Source organism: Desmodus rotundus, chromosome 9 (genome assembly GCF_022682495.2).
Source record: "Desmodus rotundus isolate HL8 chromosome 9, HLdesRot8A.1, whole genome shotgun sequence".
NCBI classification, from domain to species: Eukaryota; Metazoa; Chordata; class Mammalia; order Chiroptera; family Phyllostomidae; genus Desmodus; species Desmodus rotundus.
In genome coordinates, this window is record NC_071395.1 from 61,576,618 (window position 1) to 61,600,831 (window position 24,214).

Consider the following 24,214-nt stretch of genomic DNA (forward strand, 5'->3'; position numbering starts at 1 on the left):
TTTTTTGTTTGTTTCCCCAGGTGAAAAGAGTCCTCAAAGGGAAACATTTGCTGATGTGGAAAGGTGAAACAAAAAAATGTCAGAAGTACTAAAAAGGCATCAAAACCAATGTGTTCAAAGACTGTTTTGAGCAGTGGGGGAAAAAATGTCTCAATAGGTGTATTGCATCAAATGCAGTACTTTGAATGTGACTGAAGTTTAAACATGTAAGAATACACAATTTCTTATAAATAAATTCCATTTTGGGGGTGCTCTCTCGTATATGGACTCTAAAAAACACAATAAATGAACACAGAAACAGTCATAGATATAGAGAACATTTTGATGGATGCCAGATGGGAGGTGGGTTGGGGAACTGGGTGAAAAGAGGAAGGGATTAAGATGTGCAAATTGCCAGTTGTAAAATCAGTCACGGAGATGTAAAGTGTAGCATAGAAAATATAGTCAACAATACAGGGTGGAGCAAAGTAGGTTTATAGTTGAGAGTACACAAAATTCTTTCTTGTATTATTATTGTATTACTTTCCATACAAACTGTAAACTTAATTTTGCCCCACCCTGTATTGTAGTAAGTGTGTATGGCTTCAGATGGGCACTAGACATATGGAGTGATCACTCTGTAAGTTATATAAATGTCTAATCACTATGTTATACACCTAAAACTAACATAATATTGTATGTCAACTGTAACTGGAAAAAAAATTTAAATTATTTTAAAACAGAATAAAAGATTTCTTGATGCTTTTCTGCCTTCCTACTACTAAATCAAGAGGCTTAATTGAATAGGTACTGATAGCTGTGCATCCAGGCTGACAAGTGCTTTAGGGACACCTGTTGCCAAAGTCTTCTTGTGCAATTTCTTGTAGAGGTGTTTACATATGCCTCCACCAACCTACAGTTTCACGCAGGTACAGAATACAGTTTGGCTTTATCTTTCAGTCAAATCACCATGTTACTGAATCAGTTTCCAGCTTCAGGAAAAGGAGGTATGTTTCATTTGTAAGCAATTGGATCTAATCTTTTTAATCACACCGCATTATTTTAAGGGTAGACTCCTTGTTATAAAAAATAACCTAGGCTTTCCTTTGTCCGAACGACCAAGACTATGCTCCATGTTTTCAGGCGTGTTTGACAGTGTGGGGTGTGCCCGGCTGCTGGAAGGCAGCAGACAATGGGTAATAATCTCAGAAGGTGGGACTCACGTACACCCTCTAAGTCAATTCAAAGTTTTAGGTCATAGACCATTTTAGACAGTTTCAAAGTTTTAGACAGTCAACTCTGCATAAAAAGTGTCCATCCAGTTGCAAGCAAGAGCTATTAGTGGTAGTCTAGTATTTTCCCTTAAAAAACACACTATTGTTAATTCAGCATTGTTAACACAGCAATTTTAGAAAGCTTTTAAAAATTAGCCCCTCCCCCAATGAGAATTCAACTGATAGGATTTTTGTGTTTTAATGTAATACTCACTGCTTTTAAGTTACCAAATGGTTTCCTGTTAGTCTAATAACAAACTTTAATAGTTTACTATGCAAAAGTTCTCTGGTCTCAACTTTTGATTTTAGGAATCAGATAGGAAAGGAGGCAGATAGGATTTTCTTTGTTCACCATCATTAGGTAATTCAACTGCCTAAAAAAAGGTAGGCCGCCTAGTTTTCCTGCTCACAAATACCAGATCTGACGTTCCAGCCCTTTACTTTCTCGGGGCCCCCACAAGTGCTCGGACTTCTGTGCAGACGTTCTCTTCTACAGATTGGCTACCATTTCAAGCTGCAGCCCAATCAACTTAGAACTTACAAACCCCAGGGAAGGAGCGTGGGGAGACTCGGGGAGGAGGGCCCTCAGAGGAAACCACTGCTCTCCCAACCGCTCCTGACCTCATGGTCTTGGACTGAGAGGAGCCTCAAATTAAGGCCTGACAGCTTTCACGCAGGGTGGCCACGTGACACAGTTGCAGGCTATTAGATGTAAGCACAAGTCTGCGGAGCTCTCCTGGGGACCTTTCCCAATACAGGCACTGACCCATCCTACTTCATGAGCCATCTCTTGGATTAGACTGTAGGTAAGACACATGGAGGTGCAAAGGCCATCTTGAAACCATGAATGAGAAGTATGAACTAAAAGCGAACATTCTAGAGGCTGAAGAGGTCAAGTTAAATGAGCCAGGGTACCTGGAGGCTCCGATCCTGCATGCCTCCCCCAGACCACTTGTATTGAGAGATAAACAAATGACCAATTGTTTTAAAAAAAATCACAGACCCCAAAGTGAATCTTTGAAAAGCAACTGATCAATACAACTTATAGATTGGCATAGAAACAGGAGGGAATTGAACAAGGCAGGTCTACCAATGGACACCAGTAATAGTTCAGCATACCTAAAAACCTGTCTTAAATTACCCTTCTGCACAATTATTTGCTATAAAAGTACTTGACCCTTAGGTAAGAGAGTAATTATTCTCTAAGGCTAGCTGGTATCTTTCACGGTGTAAAAAAGTTACATAAACAGCTGCTTTAAATGGGGCCGGAGCTGCCACACCAGAGGAGCTGCCTTGCACAACATGCCTGAAACCTTGGAAGGTTAAAGCAGGGCAAATAACCTTGGGACTGGGCCTAAGCAACATGGGGTCCCAAAGAACTGTTTGCAAGGATAACAAGAAAGCAGATATTAGGACTATAGGACTGATGGCTATGAGACCGAAATTAAAAACCTTTAGAACTAGCATCGCCAATGTTAGCTTACCTGCACCAGTAGAAATGTCTTACTTCTATTGACATTGTCTTTAATTCACAATTCATACTGTCGCTACAATGCATGTCAATTCGAATCATAAAGAAATAGCTTCTGCCTTGTGGACTCTCCTAGTTTTCATTTTATTTTATTTTTAAGGCAACTGATAATAAACTTTAGATCCAAATCTTCCAAAAGTTTTTAAAATCTAAGTATTTCTGTTCAAAATGTTTTAAAAAAACTTTTCAGTTGGGAAAAAAGTGATACAAAGACACGTCAGTGTTCGAGTAATTTAAAACAAAAAGGTAGATTTAATGCAGTAACAACATTAATCTGAGGATAAATAAATCCACAACAGACTTTAAAGTTTGATTTTTTTTTTTCCTTCGCAGAGAGAATAGTTTTCTGAAAGCACACAGGACTGAAGAAGCCAACACAAACTGGAATTCCCTCCTGACCAGGTGAAACAGGCCTGGTCCTCCCTGCTGCCCTCCTAACACTTGCTACTGGCCAAGATGAGCACTTCTCTCACTTCAATCAGGATGGCCATTTGTTTCAAGAATAACTGGATGGTTTGTTTCCAGAATCATCTTCTTGTGATCCCATGCTCTGTATAGGAAGAGAGCGAGAGAGTGTATTTCTGTTTGCCCTTGTCCCACAAGCACACATGGGCCCCCTGGGGTCAGGCCCCTATGTCTCCGTGTGCAGAACTGTCCTGCTGCACCGTGGAGAGGAAGCTATTCCAGGTACCCGCTATGTGTTCTCTAAGCAACTTCCAGTCTGTAGGCTGAAAATGCCCTCATCAGTCTCTGTGAACTTAGTGATAAAAGTTCTCCAGAACTCCTGGCAAATGAACATTCACCCTGAAATTGAGTCCACATTCCTCCTCCTCTTCCACCCACCCCACTTCTCGTTAAGGAGGGGAATCTGAATCAATCACCTTTTGCACAAACTGGGGGTTCACGGTGATCTCCTGGTCCATGGCCTTCAGCCGCTCGTCCAGCTCTATGCACTTCAGCATCTGTGTGACAGACACGTTCAGGGTGAGAGTTAGCAGGTTTAGGTTCACAGCCCCTTGACCTGAATCCTTGGGGCTACCCTGGTTTTGGAGTCAGAATTTTTGAATTCAGAAATTTAATACAGTATAAGTACTGTGCATTACCTAACATCCTAGTAGGATCTAGGGTAGCACCCCATAATCAAACATATTATCATTTGCAGTGAAACCTAAAAACATTCACACTAAGTACAACAAATAAAGACTATAAATCATTTCAGGTGACATTTACCATCAAATGAGTTACCAAAAATCACTTAGTTTTCAAGATTTTTTTCTGATTTTGAATTGCAAAAGGGGTTGTGGAAGTATACTATGTATCTCTTCTGTGTTTGGTTCATTTCCTTAGGCAGGGGTAAGAAACAGAGACCACCCACACAACTCCAACTCAGGCCAGAGCCCAGAGTGGCCCTCAGAGCAGCAAGGCCTCAGAAGCCACAGGGGCAGCTGCTCTAAGGCCCATGGCTGCCGCCCAATCACGGTGTCAGGTGTCTTTCCTCCTTCATCCTACTCTTGACGCCATTGTTTTCTGACCTCCTGGCCTGGAACTCTGAGCACATGTCACCACAGAGACAGACTCTACATTAGAGTTGGCAGCTGGGTGTGGATGAAATTACAGTAATCATAAGATGTTCCTGGAAGCTAGTTGAGAACTACCTGTATGTAAAACTAAAATTATCCTGGAGCAAAGGGACAGTATTTCAAATACAACACCTCAAACATCAATCAAAACAAATGAACACCGGGCACTCGAACTTACCTCCTGGTCGATGTTGTGGAGCATGGCCGGGTTATTGTACTTCTCAGGGTTATCGTGGAAGCTGACCATACCGTCCTTCTGGTTGATGCTGGCGAAGATTTCGCCATCTTCTATCTACAACAACAACATCATCATCATCAGGAAAACAGATGAGACCTGAATATACGTGAATCGACGGTGCTTCAATACAATGAGGGAAAGCACAAAAAGCAGTAAGTACATACATAAATTTGTGTGTCTATTTTTAAAAGCACCAACTGTTTATTCAACAGGTATTTACTGAATACCTAGTACAGTCTAGACACCATTAGTGATGCTATGGAGTGCAAAACTGACACTCATAAAAACCCACACCTTTAATTTTTTAATTTGTATTTTATTTTACATGTGAGGTAAAAGTCACATAATGTAAATTAACCATTTTTTAAAAAAATTTTATTGTTCAATTACAGCTATCCCTTAAATTAACCATTTTAAAGTGAACAAGTCAGTGACATTCAGTACATTTGCAGTGTGTGAGCGCCACTTCTCTCAGTTCCAAAACATTTTCGTCACCCTAAAGGAAGCCCCACACAGGGCGGTGGGGGTGGAGGAGGTAGTTACTCCCAATTCTCCCGCCCATCCTCTCAGCTCCTGGCAACCACAGTCTACTTCCTACTCTCTGGATCCGCCCCTTCTGGGCATTCCTATAAATGGAATCATACAATATCTGTTTTTCATGTCTTGTTTCCCTTAGCACAATGCTTTCAAATTGCCCTTGTGTCTTTAAACATTAATTTCTTTATATATAATTTACATAGCCTTTGCATTAAAAAAAACTGAAATGCTAACACGTTTTTGTTTCACCTCTGTAGAAATTAGTTTCTGGTCCTTCAAGAAAACTTTTCTGCCAATGCTGATTCCAAGGTAGTTTCAAGGCCTATGCTCTTTCTTTGCATCAGTGACTGCGGGCTTATTTGATTGGTCCAAATTCTGTCCACAAAGTTAAAAAGTGAGAAGCCAAGAAAAGTCGCAGACATGTGTTGTTATTCCTAATGAACTGATCCACAGCATGAGAACACCCAGTCTGTTTGTTACCAAGCTCCCTGCAGTGACCTCCTCTCTCCAACCTTGGAAGGGAGAGATGCAGTTTAATGGTACAGCAGCCAGCCCAACCATGTCAGACAAAGAGCTGCCTCTTTAAAAAGGGAACAGAACAGATCCAAATGAAATGAAAGCCCAGGTTCACTACAGAGAGCCTTTTGTGGTAACTAGAATTAGAAACAACCCCATGTTAATCTGATGAGAATGGAACCCTGAAAATGCATGAACTAAAACTACATGTAACACTGTGTATGAATCTCATAATGTTGAGCAAAAAAGCCAGATCCCAGAAAGTGTATACTGTATGTTTCATATTATATTTTAAATAAAGCTCAAAAACAAAAACAACTAAGGTAGGATGCCAGGAGTCAAGATGGTAACAGCCTTCCTAGCCAGGAGCAGGAGGGACGCTGGCACGAGGTGTCCTAGGGTCAAGTGAGGTGTTGGTGCCACAGGTGTCTTCACTTTGGGAAAATGTAATTAGCTTGCACTCTGGAGTACTTTTCTTTATGTGGGTTATACCTCAGTAAAGTGTTCACTTAAAAAATACCTAATGTACAATCTGAATAGGGTGGCACCTATTACATAAATTTAATCAATAATTAATAGCCTTCCAAAACAAAGCACCGGTCCCACAAAGGCCCACCAGTGCACTCTACTGGACAAGGAAGGGAGCAGTAAGGCCAGTCTCTTTCGGAGAGCAGACGCAGAGGGAGCACAGCCCCTCTCAGGCCATGAAGCCAGCATCACCCTAATACCAACTCCAGAGACATTACAAGAAAATTGTACCATTTTCTCTCATGAACATAAATAGAAAAACACTCAACAAAATATAAGCAATTCCAACAATATGTAAAAAGAATTATACACCAAAACCAAGTGGGATTTATCCCAGGTGAACAAGGCCTGTAAACATGTGAAAATCAATTAATGAAGCTCATCATGTCAGCAGGCTAAAAAGATCATGATCAAACCAACACGCTAACAGAAAGCATTTCATAGAATCTGATATCCACTCATGATAGAAACTCCTAGGAGACAGGGAGACAGGGAGACTTCCTCAACTTGATGAAGAATATAAAAACCCTAGAGCTAGTATCATAGGGTAAGAAAACTGAAGTTTCCCCACAAAGATCAGTGACTAGGCATCACACCACTCCTTTTCAACACTGTACTGGAGCTGATACAGTAAGACACGTAAAGAAAATAAAAAGTATATGGATTGTGAAAGAAGAAATACAACCGTCTTTGTTCACAGTTGTAGTTCCACTCAGAAAATCTGGAAGTATCCCCACCACTGAACACTCCTGGAACTAGTAAGCAATTACAGCAAGGCTGCAGGATACAAGGTTCATCTACGAAAGCCACCTGCTTTCCTGTATACCAGCAATGAACAAGTGTAATTTGAAACTTAAAACAGTACCATTTACATTAGCATCCCTCCCCCCAAATATGAAATATCAGGAACACACCCAACAAATATCTGTAACATCTATTGAGGAAAACTAGAAAAGCCTGATGAAGAAAATCAAAGAACTAAATATTGGGTGGGCCAAAAAGTTCATTTACTTTTTTCGGTACAATGGCTCTAGTAGGGCGTAGTTGTCTTCAACTTCTTCCGAAACAATTTTGTTAGACTGTACTGTGACAGCTGTCATGTCAGCATACATTCTGAAAAAACTAATCAACATTGGTGAATTTTTGTGCAGCCATTTTAATATTGAAGGTGGAAGAAGATATGCAACACTTTTGGCATATTGTGCTTTATTATTTCAGGAAAGATAAAAACACAACTGAAATGCAAGAAAAGATTTGTGCAGTGTGTGGAGAAGGTGCTGTGACTGATAGAACATGTCGAAAGTGCTTTGGGAAGTTTCTTGGTACTAGTGACATCTTGGCCAAACAATCCTTTGCTGTGGGTCTCTCTTGTGTATTGGAAGCTGTTTGGCAGAACCCCTGGCCTCTACCCACTAGAAGCCAATAGCGGGAGATAGCTGACATACTCAAATCAATAAAGTTATTGGTGAAAATGAAAAATGTGTCTTTATTTTAAGGAAAAAATGAAATGAACTTTTTGGCCAACCCAATAAATTGAGAGCTATTTCATGTTCATGGATAGGAAGATAATGCTGTCAAGATGTCAATTCTTCCCAATTTGATCTATAGATTCAACACAATCTGTCAAATTCCCAGCAAGTTATTTTATAGATATTGACGAACTGATTCTAAGGTTTATGTGGAGAGACAAAAGGACACAGAAAAAGCCAACACAAGATTAAGGAGAAGAACAAAGCTGGGAGACTGACGCTGCCTGACCTTAAGACTTATTATAAAGGAAAAATAACAAAAAAAGACTTATTATAAAGCCACAGTAATCAGGACAGTGTGGTACTGCCCACCCCCGCAACCCCCCAAAAGACAAATAGGTCAAAGGAACAGAACTGAGAGCCTAGAAATAGACCCACATAAATACAACCAGTGGATCTCTGACAAAGAAGCACAGGCAATACAATGAAGCAAAGACAGTCCTTTCAACAAATGGGGCTGAAACAACTCTGGATACAGAAAGTGAATCTAGATACAGGCTTTACCCTTTTCACAAAAATTGCCTACATGTACAACACAAAACTAGAGAACTCCTAGAGGAGAACACAGGAGAAAACCTAGCTTTGCAGACACTCTAACCATAGGACCCAGCCACCACACGTCCTGGTACTTGCTCAGGTGAGCCGAGCACTTATGTCCACACAGCAACCTGCACGTGGATATTTGTAGCAGTTTTATTCACAACTGCCGAATTTTGAAAGCAAGCAAGATGTCCTTTAATAGGTAAGTGCATAAACTGATATATTTAGGCAATGGATATAAAAAGAAATGAGCTATCAAGCCATAAAAAGACATTGAGGAAATTTCAATGCATACCCCGAAGTAAAAGTAGTCAATCTGAAAAGGCTACATACTGTATGATTCCAACTATATGACATTATGGAAAAAGCAAAACTATGGAGACAGTAAAAAGATCGGTGGCTGCCAGGGGCGGGATGAATAGGCAGAGCACAGAGGATTTTTAGGGTGGTAAAAATGCTCTGTATGAGCGCATAATGATGAGGATACGTCATTACCCAGGGGTGGGCAAAGGGAGGTTTACAGTCGTTTGTATGGAAAAAGACGTGCAGGCTCTATAAATAATACAAAACTAAACTCTGTGTTTTACATGCTCACAACTGTAAACCGACCTACTTTTGCCCACCCCTACACATTTGTCCAAACCCACAGAATGTACAAGAGTGTACCCTAATGTAAACTAAGGACTCTGAATGATGACGATATGTCAACGTGGGTTAATCAGTTGTCACTTATGTCCCACTTCAGTGAGGGATGACGATAATGGGGAAGGCTATGTATACATGGGGACGGGGATAAAAGGAAAATCTCTGTACCTTCCCCTCAATTTTGCTTTGAACCTCAAAATGCTCTAAAAAAATTAAGTCTTAATGAAAAAACAACCTGCCCTCATGGATCTTACACTCTAGGGCAAGATTTTTCAAGCTTGGCAGCTGACATTTTGGGCCAAATACTTCCTTGCTGTGGGTGTTCCATACACGGTAAGATGTTTAGAAGCACCCTGGCCTCCACCCACCAGCTGCAAGTAGTCTCCCTGCCGCTGTGACAACCAAAAATGCCTCCAGACATGGCCAACATTCCATGGCAGATAAAACACCCCCTGTGGATGCAGAGCCTGCCAGGCTGTCTGGGTTGGTTATGCAGTGTTCAGAATCCATTCTCCTGCCCTTTGACCCCTCAAAGCATCCCGTGAACTCCTGTGCCGTGGCTGGTGTCAGAATCACTCATGTGTCTCTTCTCACTCACCACTGAGGAGTGGGTCCCAGGGAGACCCTGTGGCTTACTTACACCCTACAACCCCTGCAGAGTTAGCAAGGTGCCCTGAGCGGATACTCTGAGGTTGTTGGTTTAGTCGCACGAGGTGTTTGTTTGGAATATATGTATGTTTTGAGGGTTAGGCTGAAGGAAAACCTCAAAACATTGGTAAATTGAATGATGGAAATAAAATACTCCACTATCACAATGGAAAACAGTTCTGTTACTCCCAATCCTGATGTGGCGGTGCATCTGACATCACAGGGGAGACCGCTAGCAGAACAACGTAGAATGCTGACTCCCCACACACGAGATCTGCCTCATGTGTGCGAAGGAGTGGGGAGTGGGGAGGTATGACTAGAAGTGATAAATGGGTATGTCAGGTATGCTGGTCGCATCTGACCTCTGAGGCTAGGTGCTGAGCACCTGGGCTCCAGCTCTTGCAACCTTCCCCCAACACTGCTTCATGCGTGGGAGGGCCCAGGTCTGGCCGCTGCCTCTCTGAGCAGACCTGTGCCAGGGACGGAAGCAGCGCCCGACCTGCACACGAGCACAAGCTCGGGACCTTTTCATGGACCAGCACGGTGAGTAGCAATGCTTTATGGCTCTTTGTATATCAAACATTTCACAAGCGTTTTAAATGATGTTTACAAAAACTGACAATGAGCACAAAGAGGAAACACTGTGTAAATGACAGGATCACTATGACTGGAGAACCCCAGAGATCATAAGGAAAAAAACCTAAGTATCCACAGGAGTTTACTTTGGGTGTTCCCCACCTCCTTTTCTTTTTATATATTTTCCATAATGAACACCTGTTACTTTTACAAAAACAGAAGTCCACTAATAAGTTTTATACAAATGAAAACAAACTTACCATGTGTAGGACATATTTTTCTGCCTCCTGTGGTCCAGATAATTGTACCCGACTTGCCATATCTTGTAACGATAGAGTTAAAAAGGTCTGAAATTTCAGAGTAGAATTAATCACAGATAGAAACAACTGAGAAAATAAATTTTATTAAATGTGTACAGAGTTCTAATAAATCATTGAAAATTTACTTTCCATTAGGGTACAAAATAATTTTTTGTTGTGAGGATGATTGGAAATTGATGAACCCAGTGGTTTTAGTCAATTTTCTAGAATGGTGACTGCTAGAAGCGTGTATCTTATACACACTCTCCGACCTGCCTGACACGACGTGTGCCAGGTTCCTCACGGTGGTGCTGTCCGCGAGAGCGGGCAGTGGGAACCCCGCGTGCCTGCCAGCAGAGGACTGGCTCAGGGCAGTGCACTGTTGTTACATTAAGTGACTACTACGGACTTGTAAAAGATTTAAAAGGTGAGAACTGTTTATGAACTAAAAAAGAATTCAAGATACGTACATCATTAAATATACAAGTGCACGCTAACATCAGTGTAGAAGAAAGGGAAAACTGCGTATGAGGGTGAGAGACAGCGAGCACTGAGAGGCAGGCACTCTCTAGGAGCGCGACCAAGGCACTGGTAGCGCTGGGTTGCCTCTGGGTGAAGAAAAATGGTTGTTGGGATACATGAGCTGGGTGGAAATTTTGTATTTTTTTAATGTTGTATTGTAAACCTATTACCAGTTAAATAAAATATATGTAAGTTCTTCAAAATTCAAAGCTAAAATGTGTAAACAAATGGACACTTGGAAGGAAACCAGCGTTTTATCACTGTTCTACTCAGGTACATGATGAAAATGCCTGTTTCAAGAACACAATAAAAGAGATTTTTTTTAAAAAGCCAGCAATATTTAGAATAATGGCATTCTCAGAGCAAGACACATTAAAACTCTCATCTTGAAAAGTCCTGATAAACCAAAGACCAAAAATAATCTACATGTACTTTAGTTGGGAGAAGAGCACCCAAGAAAATAAAATGACTGTTAATTTTTAAAAAGTACTTAAGTAGTTTAACACAAAGGAGAATTCAAAAGTGCACATTTCTAAATACATACAACTAACACTGTTCTTATTTCAAAGTAAACAGAAATTGCCACCCAGATGTCCATCAGCAGAGGACTGGCTGCATACATTAGGATCTACCCACACAACAGACTACTATGTAGTGACACAGCTAACTGTGATACAGGCTTAAGTCGCCAAGAAAGAGGTGAAGACATACTGAACAAAAATGCAGAAGACAGAATAGCATGAAGAACACAATCTCAATTACATTTATGTGGGCGTATCTACGTAAGCATAGATGGGAGACAGAGAAGAGGAATCTTGAAAATTGCCAATCGAAGCGTTAACATGGAGCAGACTTAACCTGCATGGATGTCCCCTTGTCCCTAGCTGCCTTCCAGACAGCAACGCTACAGGGTTAGGCTCTTGTCACCAGCATGGACACACGGTTTACCTGATGAGACTTCTGAAAAAGCTTTTATTTTCCAAGTCTGAATGAGAAAGAGACATACATGGCTAGAAAATCCTTTGCTTTGCCCTGGCTGGTATGGCCCAGTGGATTGAGTGCCAGCCTGTGAATTGAAAGGTCACCAGTTCGATTCCCAGTCAGGGCACATGCCTGGGTTGCAGGCCAGGTCCCCAGTAAGGGGCACATGAGAGGCAACCACACATTGATATTTCTCTCCCTCTCTTTCTCCTTGGGGGGGGGGGGGGGTATTCCTCCCCCCTCTCTAAAAATAAATAAATAAATAAAATCTTAAAAAAAAAAAAAATAAAATCCTTTGCTTCCCCCCTCCTATTCTTCTGGCATAGGGACTTAAAAGCCCAAAAGTCTAAAGGCCACCATCAGAGAGTCAGACACGCCCTTTGATGACACCGTCCCTGCCCGCCAGCAGCCATAGAGGCTCTCCTCCCTGTCCCCAGGCAGTGCTCATCGCCCAGGGGACCCCAATCCACCAGGAGTCAGCACATGTGAGATGGGCTTTTCCTGTCTGTCTGGTCGAACTCATCCAGAACAGAAAACCCTACTTTCCTACACAGACTTCTCCAAGTACAAACATATTCCTAAGGGAACTGGTGGTAGCCTGCTTCACAAGACAGGTGACAGCTGATTTTTGCAGTGACGCCTCCTTATTAGATTCCTTAAGTTCTAATTCATTTAACATTTACTTGCCTTTTTGCAATTTAACATTGCGAGGTACACCATATTTTAACCTTGGTAATATTTTGATTCTTTTACTTGCACCTCAAGTACTAAACCCAAATGGGGTGCAACTCCTTCTTAAGGGCTACTTCTTGATGGTGAACCAGGGATTTCCTTAGGGTGGTTTTGCTGGCACGGGGACCAAACAGAAAATTTCGTGGGAAGAATTAGGCTGCTTGTTACCTTGAGTCCCTTCGACCCTAGCCTTTTTTTGCCTGTGGGTCAAGGTGGTTTTTCTCTGGCTGACAGGTTACAGTCATTTTTAATCTTTCTTGAGTTGCTTTCTTTCACAGTCTTTATTTTCATCTTAGAAATTAACTTTTTATTAATCCTCCAATTTCCTTATGTTAGCCAGGAAGCTGTAGTTACTTTCTCTAGTCTTCATGAGTTTCCTTTCCTTGTTCAGTGACCACTTACTCACCTTCTTTCCTCTCCCCTTGTGTGGCTTCCAGCCTGCACGACAGGCTCCCACTCACCACTGTCTTCTCTGGCTCCTCACACTGTCAAGCCCACCATCCCTCCCCTCCCCTGCACCCAGAACCCAGTGGCCCTCCCTGTAACACCCACAGCTATTCTTGCTCCTCTGCTGCCGCCACTGGGCAGAGGGAACGCATGGAGACAGCTTCCCCGCGTTCTCCCCAGTTGCAAACTGCTCCCTGACCAGACCACTTCTAAGGAGAAAAACCAATCCTCTCTTTGTTTACCCTGCTCTCACCCAGTTTCCGATTCCTTGTAGTATATGCCTTCCTAGCTCACATGGGATTTCATATTTCCTTTACACTCTTCTATAGCCAAAAAACATCCAGTTATTTTAGAACTGACTTATCTTCTACAGTTCAAATGCACTTTAGCACATTCACCTCTGGCCTCAACAGTCACGGATGTCTGTGCAGCACTGTGTGCAAACACAGGTGAGCACAGTCTGAGGCTCCCAGGCTGGCCACAGGGACCGCACCTGCCCTGTGAAGTTCATTGCCGACCTGCCCACGGAACTGTTAGCCTCCCTCGGGCTACCTTTCTCCTACCTGTCTTCCTCTTCACCTGTTCCTCTTAAAAACCCTGCTCTAGCCCTAAAAAGACCAAAAGGTATAAATCAAACTCTTAAGACATTGGTTGCGAGAGCTCCGGCTTAGAAACCCTGCTGTACTTCATCACTGTCTGTTTCTTCACCACTGGGAAGGAAAAGAGAAGGGGGAGTCCCGGGAGTCAGGAGACGGCACCTGAGGGCAGCACTTCCTCACCTTGGTTAGCCTTTGAATATTCTTCTTGTAGAGAGAGGACAGGCATTGCTTCACCAGTCCCATGTTGTTATCACGAGTAAAAGTTTCGCTGTGCTTATTCACCAGGTTGCGGAGTTCTGAGGGATTATTGGTTGAATAAACTTGTGCTAACTCATGGTAGGCATTGCTAAGTGGCTAAAGGTTTGAAGGGGGGAAGAAATCAAATTAAAACGTTACAGGAGTAAAATTTGTATAGGAAGCAAAAGAAAACACGGTGCTATATTTTGAGCAAGTACATTCAATATCTTTGTCACCTAACAAACTATAACTTACCCAACAAATGCCAGGTGTTTTTTTTGATTTTTTAGAGAGAGAGAGAGAGAGAGGGAGAGAAACATCCATCTGTTGTTCCATTTATTTATGTATTCATTTGTTTATTCTTATATGTGCCCTGACCAGGGATTGAACTTACAACCTTGGTTTATTGGGACAATGCTTCCACCAACTGAGCCACCCAGCCAGGGCTCCAGATGCCTACTTTTTAAGACCAAGGACAGAAATTCACTATGACATAATTTACTGTTGAAAAAAACTCTGTGGTACAGAACAGATAACTGCACAGCAGGTGACAGTGTGCTGCATTTGGTAAAGGCATGCACAGCTTTGCTTTTTCCTATCAGTGGCTTGTTTTGGTTTGTTCTTTTCTCCTATTGGAAAGAAGGCAGAATTTCCACCCTTCTCAACTCTCTCTTGCACTCCTACACACACATACACCTCCCCAGGTGCCATGGGACAATCTGCTCCTTTCGTTAAGGAAGGAAGACAGGAACAAGAGGACTAATGGTGGCTGCGGGCCTAAAAGAGCCTGAGCTGCTCTAGACATTTTATTTTATACACACTATCCTGTATTTTAAATGTTAGCCTGTCTGGTGTGGCTCAGTGGATTGAGCGCTGGCCAGCAAACCAAAGGGTCACCGGTTCATCTGATTCCCAACCAGGGCACATGCCTGGTTTGCGGGCCAGGTCCCCATTTGGGGGCGCTCAAGACAACCACACATTGATGTTTCTCTCCCTACCTTTCTCCCTCCTTTCCCCTCTCTAAAAATAAGTAAATCTTTAAAAACATTAAGAAATTGGGACAGCGGTCCAAAAGAATGGGGAGTAGTCATGAGCACAGGCATAAATTGGATTCAAACCTGTATTTCTATTCTTGAAGTCTGTGCTCTTTTCACCGTTTATGATTATCATCATAAATAAACTACTCACATTTATGAATTATGCCATTTTATAAAAGCATTCCTTCTAAAACAGGGAACCCTAAAGGAACCATGAGTGTTCTCCAAAGTGATCTGAGAATGGCTGCCCTGAACCTGGCCTGCCTCTCAGTCCTCCATGGGATGTTAACGGCCTTCTGCCCATCCCCTGGTTTGTCACCAGGCAGCCTAGAGACCTGAGAACCACAACAGGGCTCTTAGGTGAAGGAGCCCATTTGACTTTGTCCAACAAGACAACATAAAAATTTCATCAGGCCCAGCCAGTGTAGCTCAGTTGGCTGGAGGGTCGTCTGGTACACTAAAAGGTGGTGGGCTCGATTCCTGGTTGGGGCACGAACTTAGGTTACAGGTTCGATCCCCAGTTGGGATGCGTGTGAGAGGCAACCAATCGATGTTTCTCTTACATCAGTCTTTCTCTCCCTCCCTCTCTGGAATCAATAAATATATATAAAAATATTTTTTAAAAAAATACTCTCATCAGGTAGATTTTCAAATTGATACCCTAAAATCTCAGTTTTGTGCAGGGACAAACAGGATAAAATTATTATTGAAATGATTGTGACCTCATAATCTTTTGAATTTTCAAAGTTTTTAAAACCATGAGCATGTCTCATGTATATTTCAAAATATTTTTAAAAAAGTTAATTTATTTTTTTAATGTGGTCCCAAAGCTGGGTTCTCGGCAAAAACAAAAGTCCAGTGCACAAAACTGTATGTTCATATGGGAGCTATCGTAAGATTTTCCAACACTTGGGCAAATAGAGAGTTTGACAACATCAGCAATGCTTTTTCAGTATTTTCACTACATTATAGTAAGTTTTAAAAAAAATCAAGCCTTATTGGAGATTAAATACCTAAGCTATAATTACCCAGAGAAAAACTCTGAAAACATATTCCAGAGAAACAGTCTGTCCCTATTAGGTGATCGGAAGGTGTATGAACTGGAGTGAAGCAGAGATTCTGCCAGAACTGCTGCTCCTAGCAGACATTTAACAAATGCCAGGTAATTTGAAGCTGCTGGGAGAGCTAATAATAAGACAACATAAATTTACAGAACTATGTATCATTCCATTTTCCTTGTGGACTTAAGAAATCAGTTTTATTTTAAAAACTCACCTTAATGAATCTACCCACAATTTGAGATGTATATTTTGGTAGCTGTTGTACTTTTCCAAGTAATATCAAAGAAACTAGAATATACTTTTTATATGATTCCAACATGATATGACTGACCGCCATGGCAGGGGTAGTTATAGCCTGAACAAGAGAAGAAGGTTTCACGTGAAGTTAGCACACCATAGCAGGGAGGAACCATCAACTGCATGTACTGCTTTAATTTTAAAAATTACTTACATTAAATGTCCTGTTTTTAAATATCTTTACTGAGATACAATTCACATACCATAAAATTCTCCCTTTTAATGTATACAATTCAGTGGTGTTGGTATATTCAGAGCTGTGCAACTATCACCACTATCTTATTTTGGAACCTTGCCATCCCCCTAACAAAAGAAACCCACACCCATCAGCATCACTCCCCATTCCCTCCTCCCCTCAGTCCCAAGCAACTGTTACTCTACTTTATGTCTCTATGGATCTGCCCATTCTGGACATTTCATGTAAACGGCATCGTAAGTACATGGTCATTTGTGACTGACTTCTTTCACTTAACATGTTTTGTAGGTTCATCTGTGTTACAGCTTCAGTACCTTATTCCATCTCATGGGTGGATAATATTTCATTGTATGGCTGTACCATATTTTACTCAGTCCTCAGTTGATGGCCATTTGGGTTGTCTCAGTCTTTGGCCACTATGTGTGGACATTTGTCTTTATTTCTCTTGGGTATTTATTCCTAGGAGTGGAACTGCTGGGTTACATGGTAGCTCTATGTTTAACATTTTGAAGAACTCCCAACTCTTTTGCAAAGTGACCACACTATTTTATAATCCCACTGGCAATTATGAGGGTTCCACATTCTCCACATCCTCATTAACACTTACTAGTACCAGCCATCTCTTTTTAATCTTAGCCCTCCTAGTGAGTGTGGACTGGTGTGTCATAGTAGTTTTGATTTGCATTTCCTTGATGACTAATGATGATGAGTATCTTTTCATGTGCTTACTGGCCATTTGTGTATTTTCTGTGGAGACATATCTATTCAAATCCATTGCTCGTTTTAAATATTAGGGGTTTTTATTGTTGAGTTGTAACAGCTCTTTGTATATCCTGGATAAAAGTCTCTTATCAAAAATACGATCTGTAAATGTTTTTCCGTTTTGTGGCTGCCTTTTCACTTTCCTTCACTTGGATTTATGAAGGTTAAGAAGAACTGAAAACCATCATATCCACTCAGCCCAATACTTCATATCAAAGCCGAAACCACCGAGCACTGACTGCACCTCTTTGAGATGCCTCTACAGACACAGTCCCATTAACACAGAAGGGTCCCTGCTGCAGCACTGCTTTCACAGTGACTTAACAGAGTCAACTGACAGTTCCGCCCATCGAGATAGTAAACTAACTAGGCTGTGTGATATGAGAAGATTAAGATGTTTCTTTCACCTTTGGCTTTATACAATGCTGTACTGAATTTTTTTCACCAAGTATGCCCTTCTTTGAGAACTTTTTTGAAGCAGTAAAAAACATGTTTCACCTTCTGAAATTAAGGTGAAATATCAATATACCATCTACAATTGCATGCATATCATTAACAAACTATACAAATGATCCCTGAAAGTATAGTCTTTGCACACATATCATTAAAAGACAATGGCATGACGGAGACTAACACTAGACAATGCTTGTCATTAGGGGAAAGTCAGGGACTAAGTATATTTGAGGTAAAAGGCTTCCATCTATAAATATAAAAAATGTTTTTAATAGTTCAACTATGCGTGATAGAAATATTTTTCTACGTACGTTGTACATTTCCTGCCTCGGTGTGCTGATCAGTTATTACAGTGGCCCGCACAATGATAACGCACTCAGTGGCTATGAAGCGTGTGTTTATCGCTGCCTGAAGAACTCAGATTACTGACTGTGTACTCTTGAAGATTTTGCCCAACTACACACATCCTTTAATGACACCAGCACCTTCTGGTGAAGATTTTCTCGAGATTCACCTTTCTCGAGATTCTCTTGGTAGTACTTGTCAACCTCCATTCACTGAGGCAATGCTCAGTCACAGATGTACGTCTGTGTTATTCATGTGTTAGCATTTACACTAAACTGTAAGGTTTCAAACTGAAGGTTTGAAATATCCTTTATTACTTTAACATAGGCTACGACTAAAATAATAACAAATTAACTTCCAACAAATTTATCTTAAAACGCTAGTACTAGCCAGTACAGGTAGTGTAAAAGTCGGTTTATAGTTGCTCGTGTGAAAATTAATAAAGTCTGGCCAAGATGGAGGCATAGGTAGATATGCTTTGCTTCCTCGCACTACCAAAACAAAGAAACAACCGATTTAAAAACAAAAAATAACCGGAACTGCCAGAAAATCAAACTGTAAGAAAGTCGGACAACCAAGGAGTTAAGAAATATTCATCCAGACCAGTAGAAGGAGACAGGAAGCCAGGGAGGAGAGGACACCGGACCAGGGCGGCTGGCAGAGAGGGCAGTCCCACATTTGCATGCGGATGAACTGGGAGGAACAACTGTGGAGGGAGACAGACTCTGCAACCCAGGGTTCCAGCACAGGGAAATAAAGCCAGAACCACTGGCTGTAAAAACCTGTGGGGGTTGTGGTGGCAGGAGAAACTGCCAGTCTCTTCAAAGCCGGGAGAGAGCCAGTCAAGCAGCATTATTGCCTCTTGGGCCCCTCCCCCACATACAGCGCCAAAGCACAGCAAAGTGGGTTGCTGCACCCTGGCCAACAGCTAAAGCTCCGACCCTTACAACAAAATAGGTGTGCCGAGACAAAGAAATATGGCCCAAATGAAAGAACACATCAAAACTCCACAAAAAGCCCTGGCTGGTGTGGCTCAGTGAATCAAGCTGGCCTGTGAAACGAAAGGTTGCAGGTTCCCAATCAGTGTACACTCCTGGGTTGTGGCCAGTTTCCCAGTTGGGGGTGTATGAAAGGCAACCAGTTGATGTATCTCTTGTACATGGATGTTTCTCCCCCTCTCTCTAAAAGTAAATAAATAAAATTTTGGGGGAAAAAAAAAAACTCCACTAAAAGAAGCAAATGATGAGGAGAGAGCCAACCTATCAGATGCAGAGTTCTAAACACTGGTAATCAGGATGCTCATAAAAATGAACGAGTATGGCTGCAAAATGAAGGAAGAAATGAAGGCTACACAAAGTGAAATAAAGAAAAATATACAGGGAACCAGTGGCGAAGGGAAGGGAACCAGGTCTCAAATCAATGATTTGGAACAAAAGGAAGAAATAAACACCCAACTGGAACAGAATGAAGAAACAAGAATTCAAAAAAATGAGGAGAGGCTTAGGAACCTCTGTGACAACTTTAAACATTCCAACACCTGAATCATAGGGATGCCAGAAGGAGAAGAGGAAGACCAAGAAATTGAAAACTTATTTGAACAAATAATGAAAGAAACTTCCCTGATCTGGTGAAGGAAATAGACATACAATTCCCGGAAGCTCAGAGCGTCCCAAAGAAGTTGGACCCAAAGAGGAACACACCAAGGCACATCATAATTACATTATCCAAGATTAAAGAAAAGAGAATCTTAAAAGCAGCAATAGAAAAGGAGACAGTTACCTACAAAGGAGTTCCCACAAGGCTATCAGCTAATTTCTTAAAAGAAACCTTGCAGGCAAGAAGGGGCTGGAAAGAAGTATTCCAAGTCATGAAAGGCAAGGACCTACATCCAAGATTACTCTATCCAGCAAAGTTATCACTTAGAATGGAAAGGCAGATAAAGTACTTCCCAGATAAGGTAAACTTAAAGGAGTTCATCATCACCAAGCACTTATTATATGAAATGTTAAAGGGACTTATCTAAGAAAAAGAAGAAAATCAAAACTATGAACAGTAAAATGACAACAAACTCACAACTATCAACAACTGAACCTAAAAACAAAAACAAAAACTAAGTAAAAAACTAGAACAAGAACAGAATCACAGAAATGGAGATCACATGGAGGGTTATCAATAGGGAGGGGGTAGGAGGATAATGGGAGAAAAGGTACACGGAACAAGAAGCATAAATAGTAGGTACAAAATAGACAGGGGGAGCGTAAGAATAGTATGGGAAATGGAGAAGCCAAAGAACTTACATGTAACACCCATGGACATGAACTAAGGGGGGAATGCTGGAGGGAAGGGAGGTGCCAGGAGGAGGGGGACAAAGGACAGAAAAAAGAATGGGACAACTGTAATAGCATAATCAATACAATAGACTTAAAAACTTAAAAAAAAAAGAAAATATAGTAATTAATAAATAATAGATCAACTGTGTTTTGTGTACTCACAACAGCAAACCTACTTTTGCCCCACCCGTGTTGTAGATCTCATTTTCAAACTCTAAGTAAACCTTCAGAATATTGTATCAAATTATGTAATATGTCCTATTACATAGACCAGAGGCCATTACACAGACACAGACGATGGTGGAAGGGGTTTTTCACTGTGTACTACTTAATATCCTTTGAATTTGATTGAACCATAAGTGCTTTACTTATTAAAATAAAACTTAACAGTTGAATCTCTTCCCTAAATGCAAAGGAAGCCATAAAGGTCAAGAGATGTACAGAACTTAACTCGAATTAGGGTACAAGTGGCAAAGCCCAGGTTAGATCCCAGTCATAGTGCTCCTCCCTCCACTGCTCCTGCCCTTCAACTTCAGGACCAGACTACCACCATTCACATGGCCACAGAGAAATAGTCTTTGAAAGGACCTGCACCTGAAACTCAGAGGCCTGGACTCCAATCAGCTCCAGTTGCACAAGATTTTGATCACAAAAGTTCAAAGCAACCTTAGGGGCATTAAGAGAGATAAGATTACCTGTTCGTAAAAGTAGAGTGCTCTTTCAAAGTTCTTCAGCCCAGTATAGATCATCCCTCCATAATAATAGTAACATAAAAAGTGCTTTGCATCATAGGCGCCATTTTCTTTACAAATATCCATCATGTCCACATCAAGATATGGAAGGGCAGGCTTAAAGCATTTTGCCAGCAAACAAAGCTATAAAAAAAATGCATTAAATCGTCATTTTAATTGTACTCTGGCAAGCTTTGGCAGGAGCAAATTCATAGATTCCAGAAAGTTCCAGAAAATATTTTGTTTCATTTTTTTACATTTAATTTGTTGATTAAAATGATCTACATGTCAACATCCTACTCTGTTCTTCTCTTAAGCATTCCGAATAAATGAGCATTTCTTCTAACACTTAATTTACCTAGCACCCATTCTGTTTACAGACGCACAAACATGTGAGTCCTTTTTCTCTTTGCTGAACTAGTGGACTATAAATAGATCAACATGGTGTGATTAAAAATGGAAGTTTTTTCTTTGATTATACCTTTTCAATTTCTAAATCCTTTAGGTAAGTGTAGGGAATAGTATAACTCAAAAAAGCAAGCAGAGCCCTGGCTGGGTAGCTCAGCCCGTTGGAGCGTTGTCCTGACACATCAAGGTTGCAGGTTCAATCCTCAGTCAAGGCACGTACTAGAATCAACCAACTAGTGCATAGATAAATGGAATGACAAATTGATGTTTTTCTCTTAAAAAAAGAAAAAAGCAAGCACATGGCAACATTCAATATGTGGGTGATGGTAACATAGGTGTAAACTCTCTGAGCTGTACACTTACTATCAGAGCACTTTATATATTTTATACTTCAATCACAAAGTTTTTAAAAGAATGAAAAATAAAGAAAAAAGGAAAAAGGCACATCTTCCTTGAAACCAGAACATGTGTTTGAAATCATCCACATATCTTGTTATTCTTTGAGGATACAATCCAAATGCCCTATAGGAAGTGGTCAAACCCATATTATGGAATACTCAGCAGCTGTAAAGCACTGATATGGAATCATCTTCAAGATACGTTAGAAAAAAAGCAAGGTATATAAAAGTTCATATAGATTATTACTATTTGTATAAGGGAAGAAAATATAGACATATTTGCTTATATATCCACAAACTATCTTTGGAAGGAAAAACGAGAAACTGCTGACACGGGTCTCCTTTGAGATGTGGCGATGAGGCAGGGCAGCAGGGAGACTTCATTAGATACCCACCTTCTGCCTGTCTGATTTTGAATCATGTACAATAAAATCAGTAACATTTTAAGGTGTAAAAAGTTATATATGTCTATTCTCTGATTCCAATATTCCTCAAAAAGAAAATAACTTGGGATATTTTAAATGTCACAGCATCAATAACTCTGTTCTACTCACATCACAAGCTGACTGGGAGAGCACAGTTTGTATCCAGGAGCTGCTGAAAATTTCCTTATCACAGAACAGATGTACTTGTATATTATAACTACTAGGACCTGTCAATCTCCACCAAATTACCCTCATTTATCTAATCTGATGTCAAGCAAACCCACATCCAACCTCCCACCTCTGACTCAGTCTACCACTCGCTGGCTGCTCACCTGGCAGAGGTCGGCATGTATTGAGGTCAGCTGGTTTGTATTCATCTGCATCTTGTCTATGGCTTGCTTAAGGATGCCAATGCCTCGCAGGGGCTGTCAGAAATGACATCTCTTTCAGATAAGTTCTCAAAGATGGCAGCACATTGGATCTTATGTTGTCACTTACAAATAAAAAATAACACTAATTGATAGGTTCCTTTAAATAACAACATGAGGTTTCCATACTCTTTCAGGACTGTCCCAATTCAGTCAGAAAATGTTTTCTTAAGCCATTTCTTGTGACATTTAGAGTAATTCAGCACCACTGTCTAAATCACAAAGCTTTTTGCCCTGGCCAGGTAGCTCAGTTTGTTAGAGCAGCATCCCGATAGGCTAAGGTTGACCCTGATCCCTGGTCAGTCGGGACGCATACAAAAATCAACCAATCAATGCATCAATAAGTGGTACAACAAATCAATGTCTGTCTGTCTCTCTCTCTCTCTCAAATCAATTAAAAAGAATTCTCAATTTTAAAAAAAAGGATTTTTTACAATGAAGATAATCAAAAGCAGTATTACTTTCCCAACAGTTTATTATATTTACATCTAAACAAACAAAAAAATTTCCAAATCATTTACAACAGATGCTATCTGATCCGATGCTCAGTAAACTTAATTGTGTTTAAGGGGGCTGGCATTTTCCCTCAGGACAGTCTAGGTATCATCTGCAAATGTTCTCCAACAATATCGTCTCTTCCCTGACAATACATTACTATTGAAACAGATACCACAAGTTGTAAATGGACCATTTCTTGCCCTGATTATTAATAACAAGAACCAAACGTCAAGTGACGTACAGTTTCTGGACAGGAGATGCAACTCTAAAACAGCTGAATAACTTGGATGTAAAGTACAGCACAGGAAATGGAGTAGCCAAAGAACTTATACAAATGACCCATGACATGAACAAAGGTGTGGGGACTGCCTGAGGGAGCAGGGGTGCTGGGCGAGAGGGCAAATGAAGAAAAATTGGGACAACTGTAATAGCATAATCAATAAAATGTAGTTCAAAAAGTAAATAAATAAAATAGCTGAATAACTACATGGTTTTTTCAGTAAAGATTTTTTGACTTTTTTTAACCATCTCTTTCAAACCATAATTTATTCAGTATTCTTATAAAATACCAACCAGTTCTTTTGGTTTTCAGTCTCCTTCCAACCACTAGTCTTAAAAGTTCAATTTCAAATCAAAAAGAAACACCCAAACTATAACATGTTAATATCACAAAGATTAAAGACCAAAAAACTGTTCCAGATTAAAGGAAACAAAAGTTGTGACCCATAAACTGAGATTTTTTTTTTGTTACAAAAAAATTACCAACACAACTGGCAAAATCTGAATAAGGTCAGTGGATTGTTAAAGGATTATATCAACATTCATCTCCTGATGTTGAACTTTGTATATGTAAGAGAATGTCCTATTTTTTAGGAAATACTCATTGAAGTATTTAGGATAAGGGGCA

General features: G+C 40.7%; 1 protein-coding gene across 3 annotated transcripts in view; it reads right to left on the reverse strand.

Moving 5' to 3' along the window:
- Nucleotides 1-3,007: 3,007 nt before the first annotated feature.
- Nucleotides 3,008-24,214, reverse strand: part of COPS3 (COP9 signalosome subunit 3) — a 28,386-nt gene continuing 7,179 nt past the window's right edge. For 2 of the 3 annotated variants that reach the window (XM_024564862.4, XM_024564863.3), the window contains 8 exons: nt 22,714-22,806; nt 21,115-21,294; nt 16,251-16,391; nt 13,882-14,055; nt 10,382-10,468; nt 4,543-4,656; nt 3,666-3,746; nt 3,008-3,334 (listed from right to left, as the gene is read on the reverse strand). In XM_024564862.4, the coding sequence (XP_024420630.1) occupies nt 3,281-3,334; nt 3,666-3,746; nt 4,543-4,656; nt 10,382-10,468; nt 13,882-14,055; nt 16,251-16,391; nt 21,115-21,294; nt 22,714-22,806 (924 nt within the window). In that variant the 3' untranslated portion in view covers nt 3,008-3,280. Of the gene's footprint in view, nt 3,335-3,665; nt 3,747-4,542; nt 4,657-10,381; nt 10,469-13,881; nt 14,056-16,250; nt 16,392-21,114; nt 21,295-22,713; nt 22,875-24,214 lie in introns of all 3 variants that reach the window. The other variant, XM_045199154.3, reaches the window with a different exon arrangement.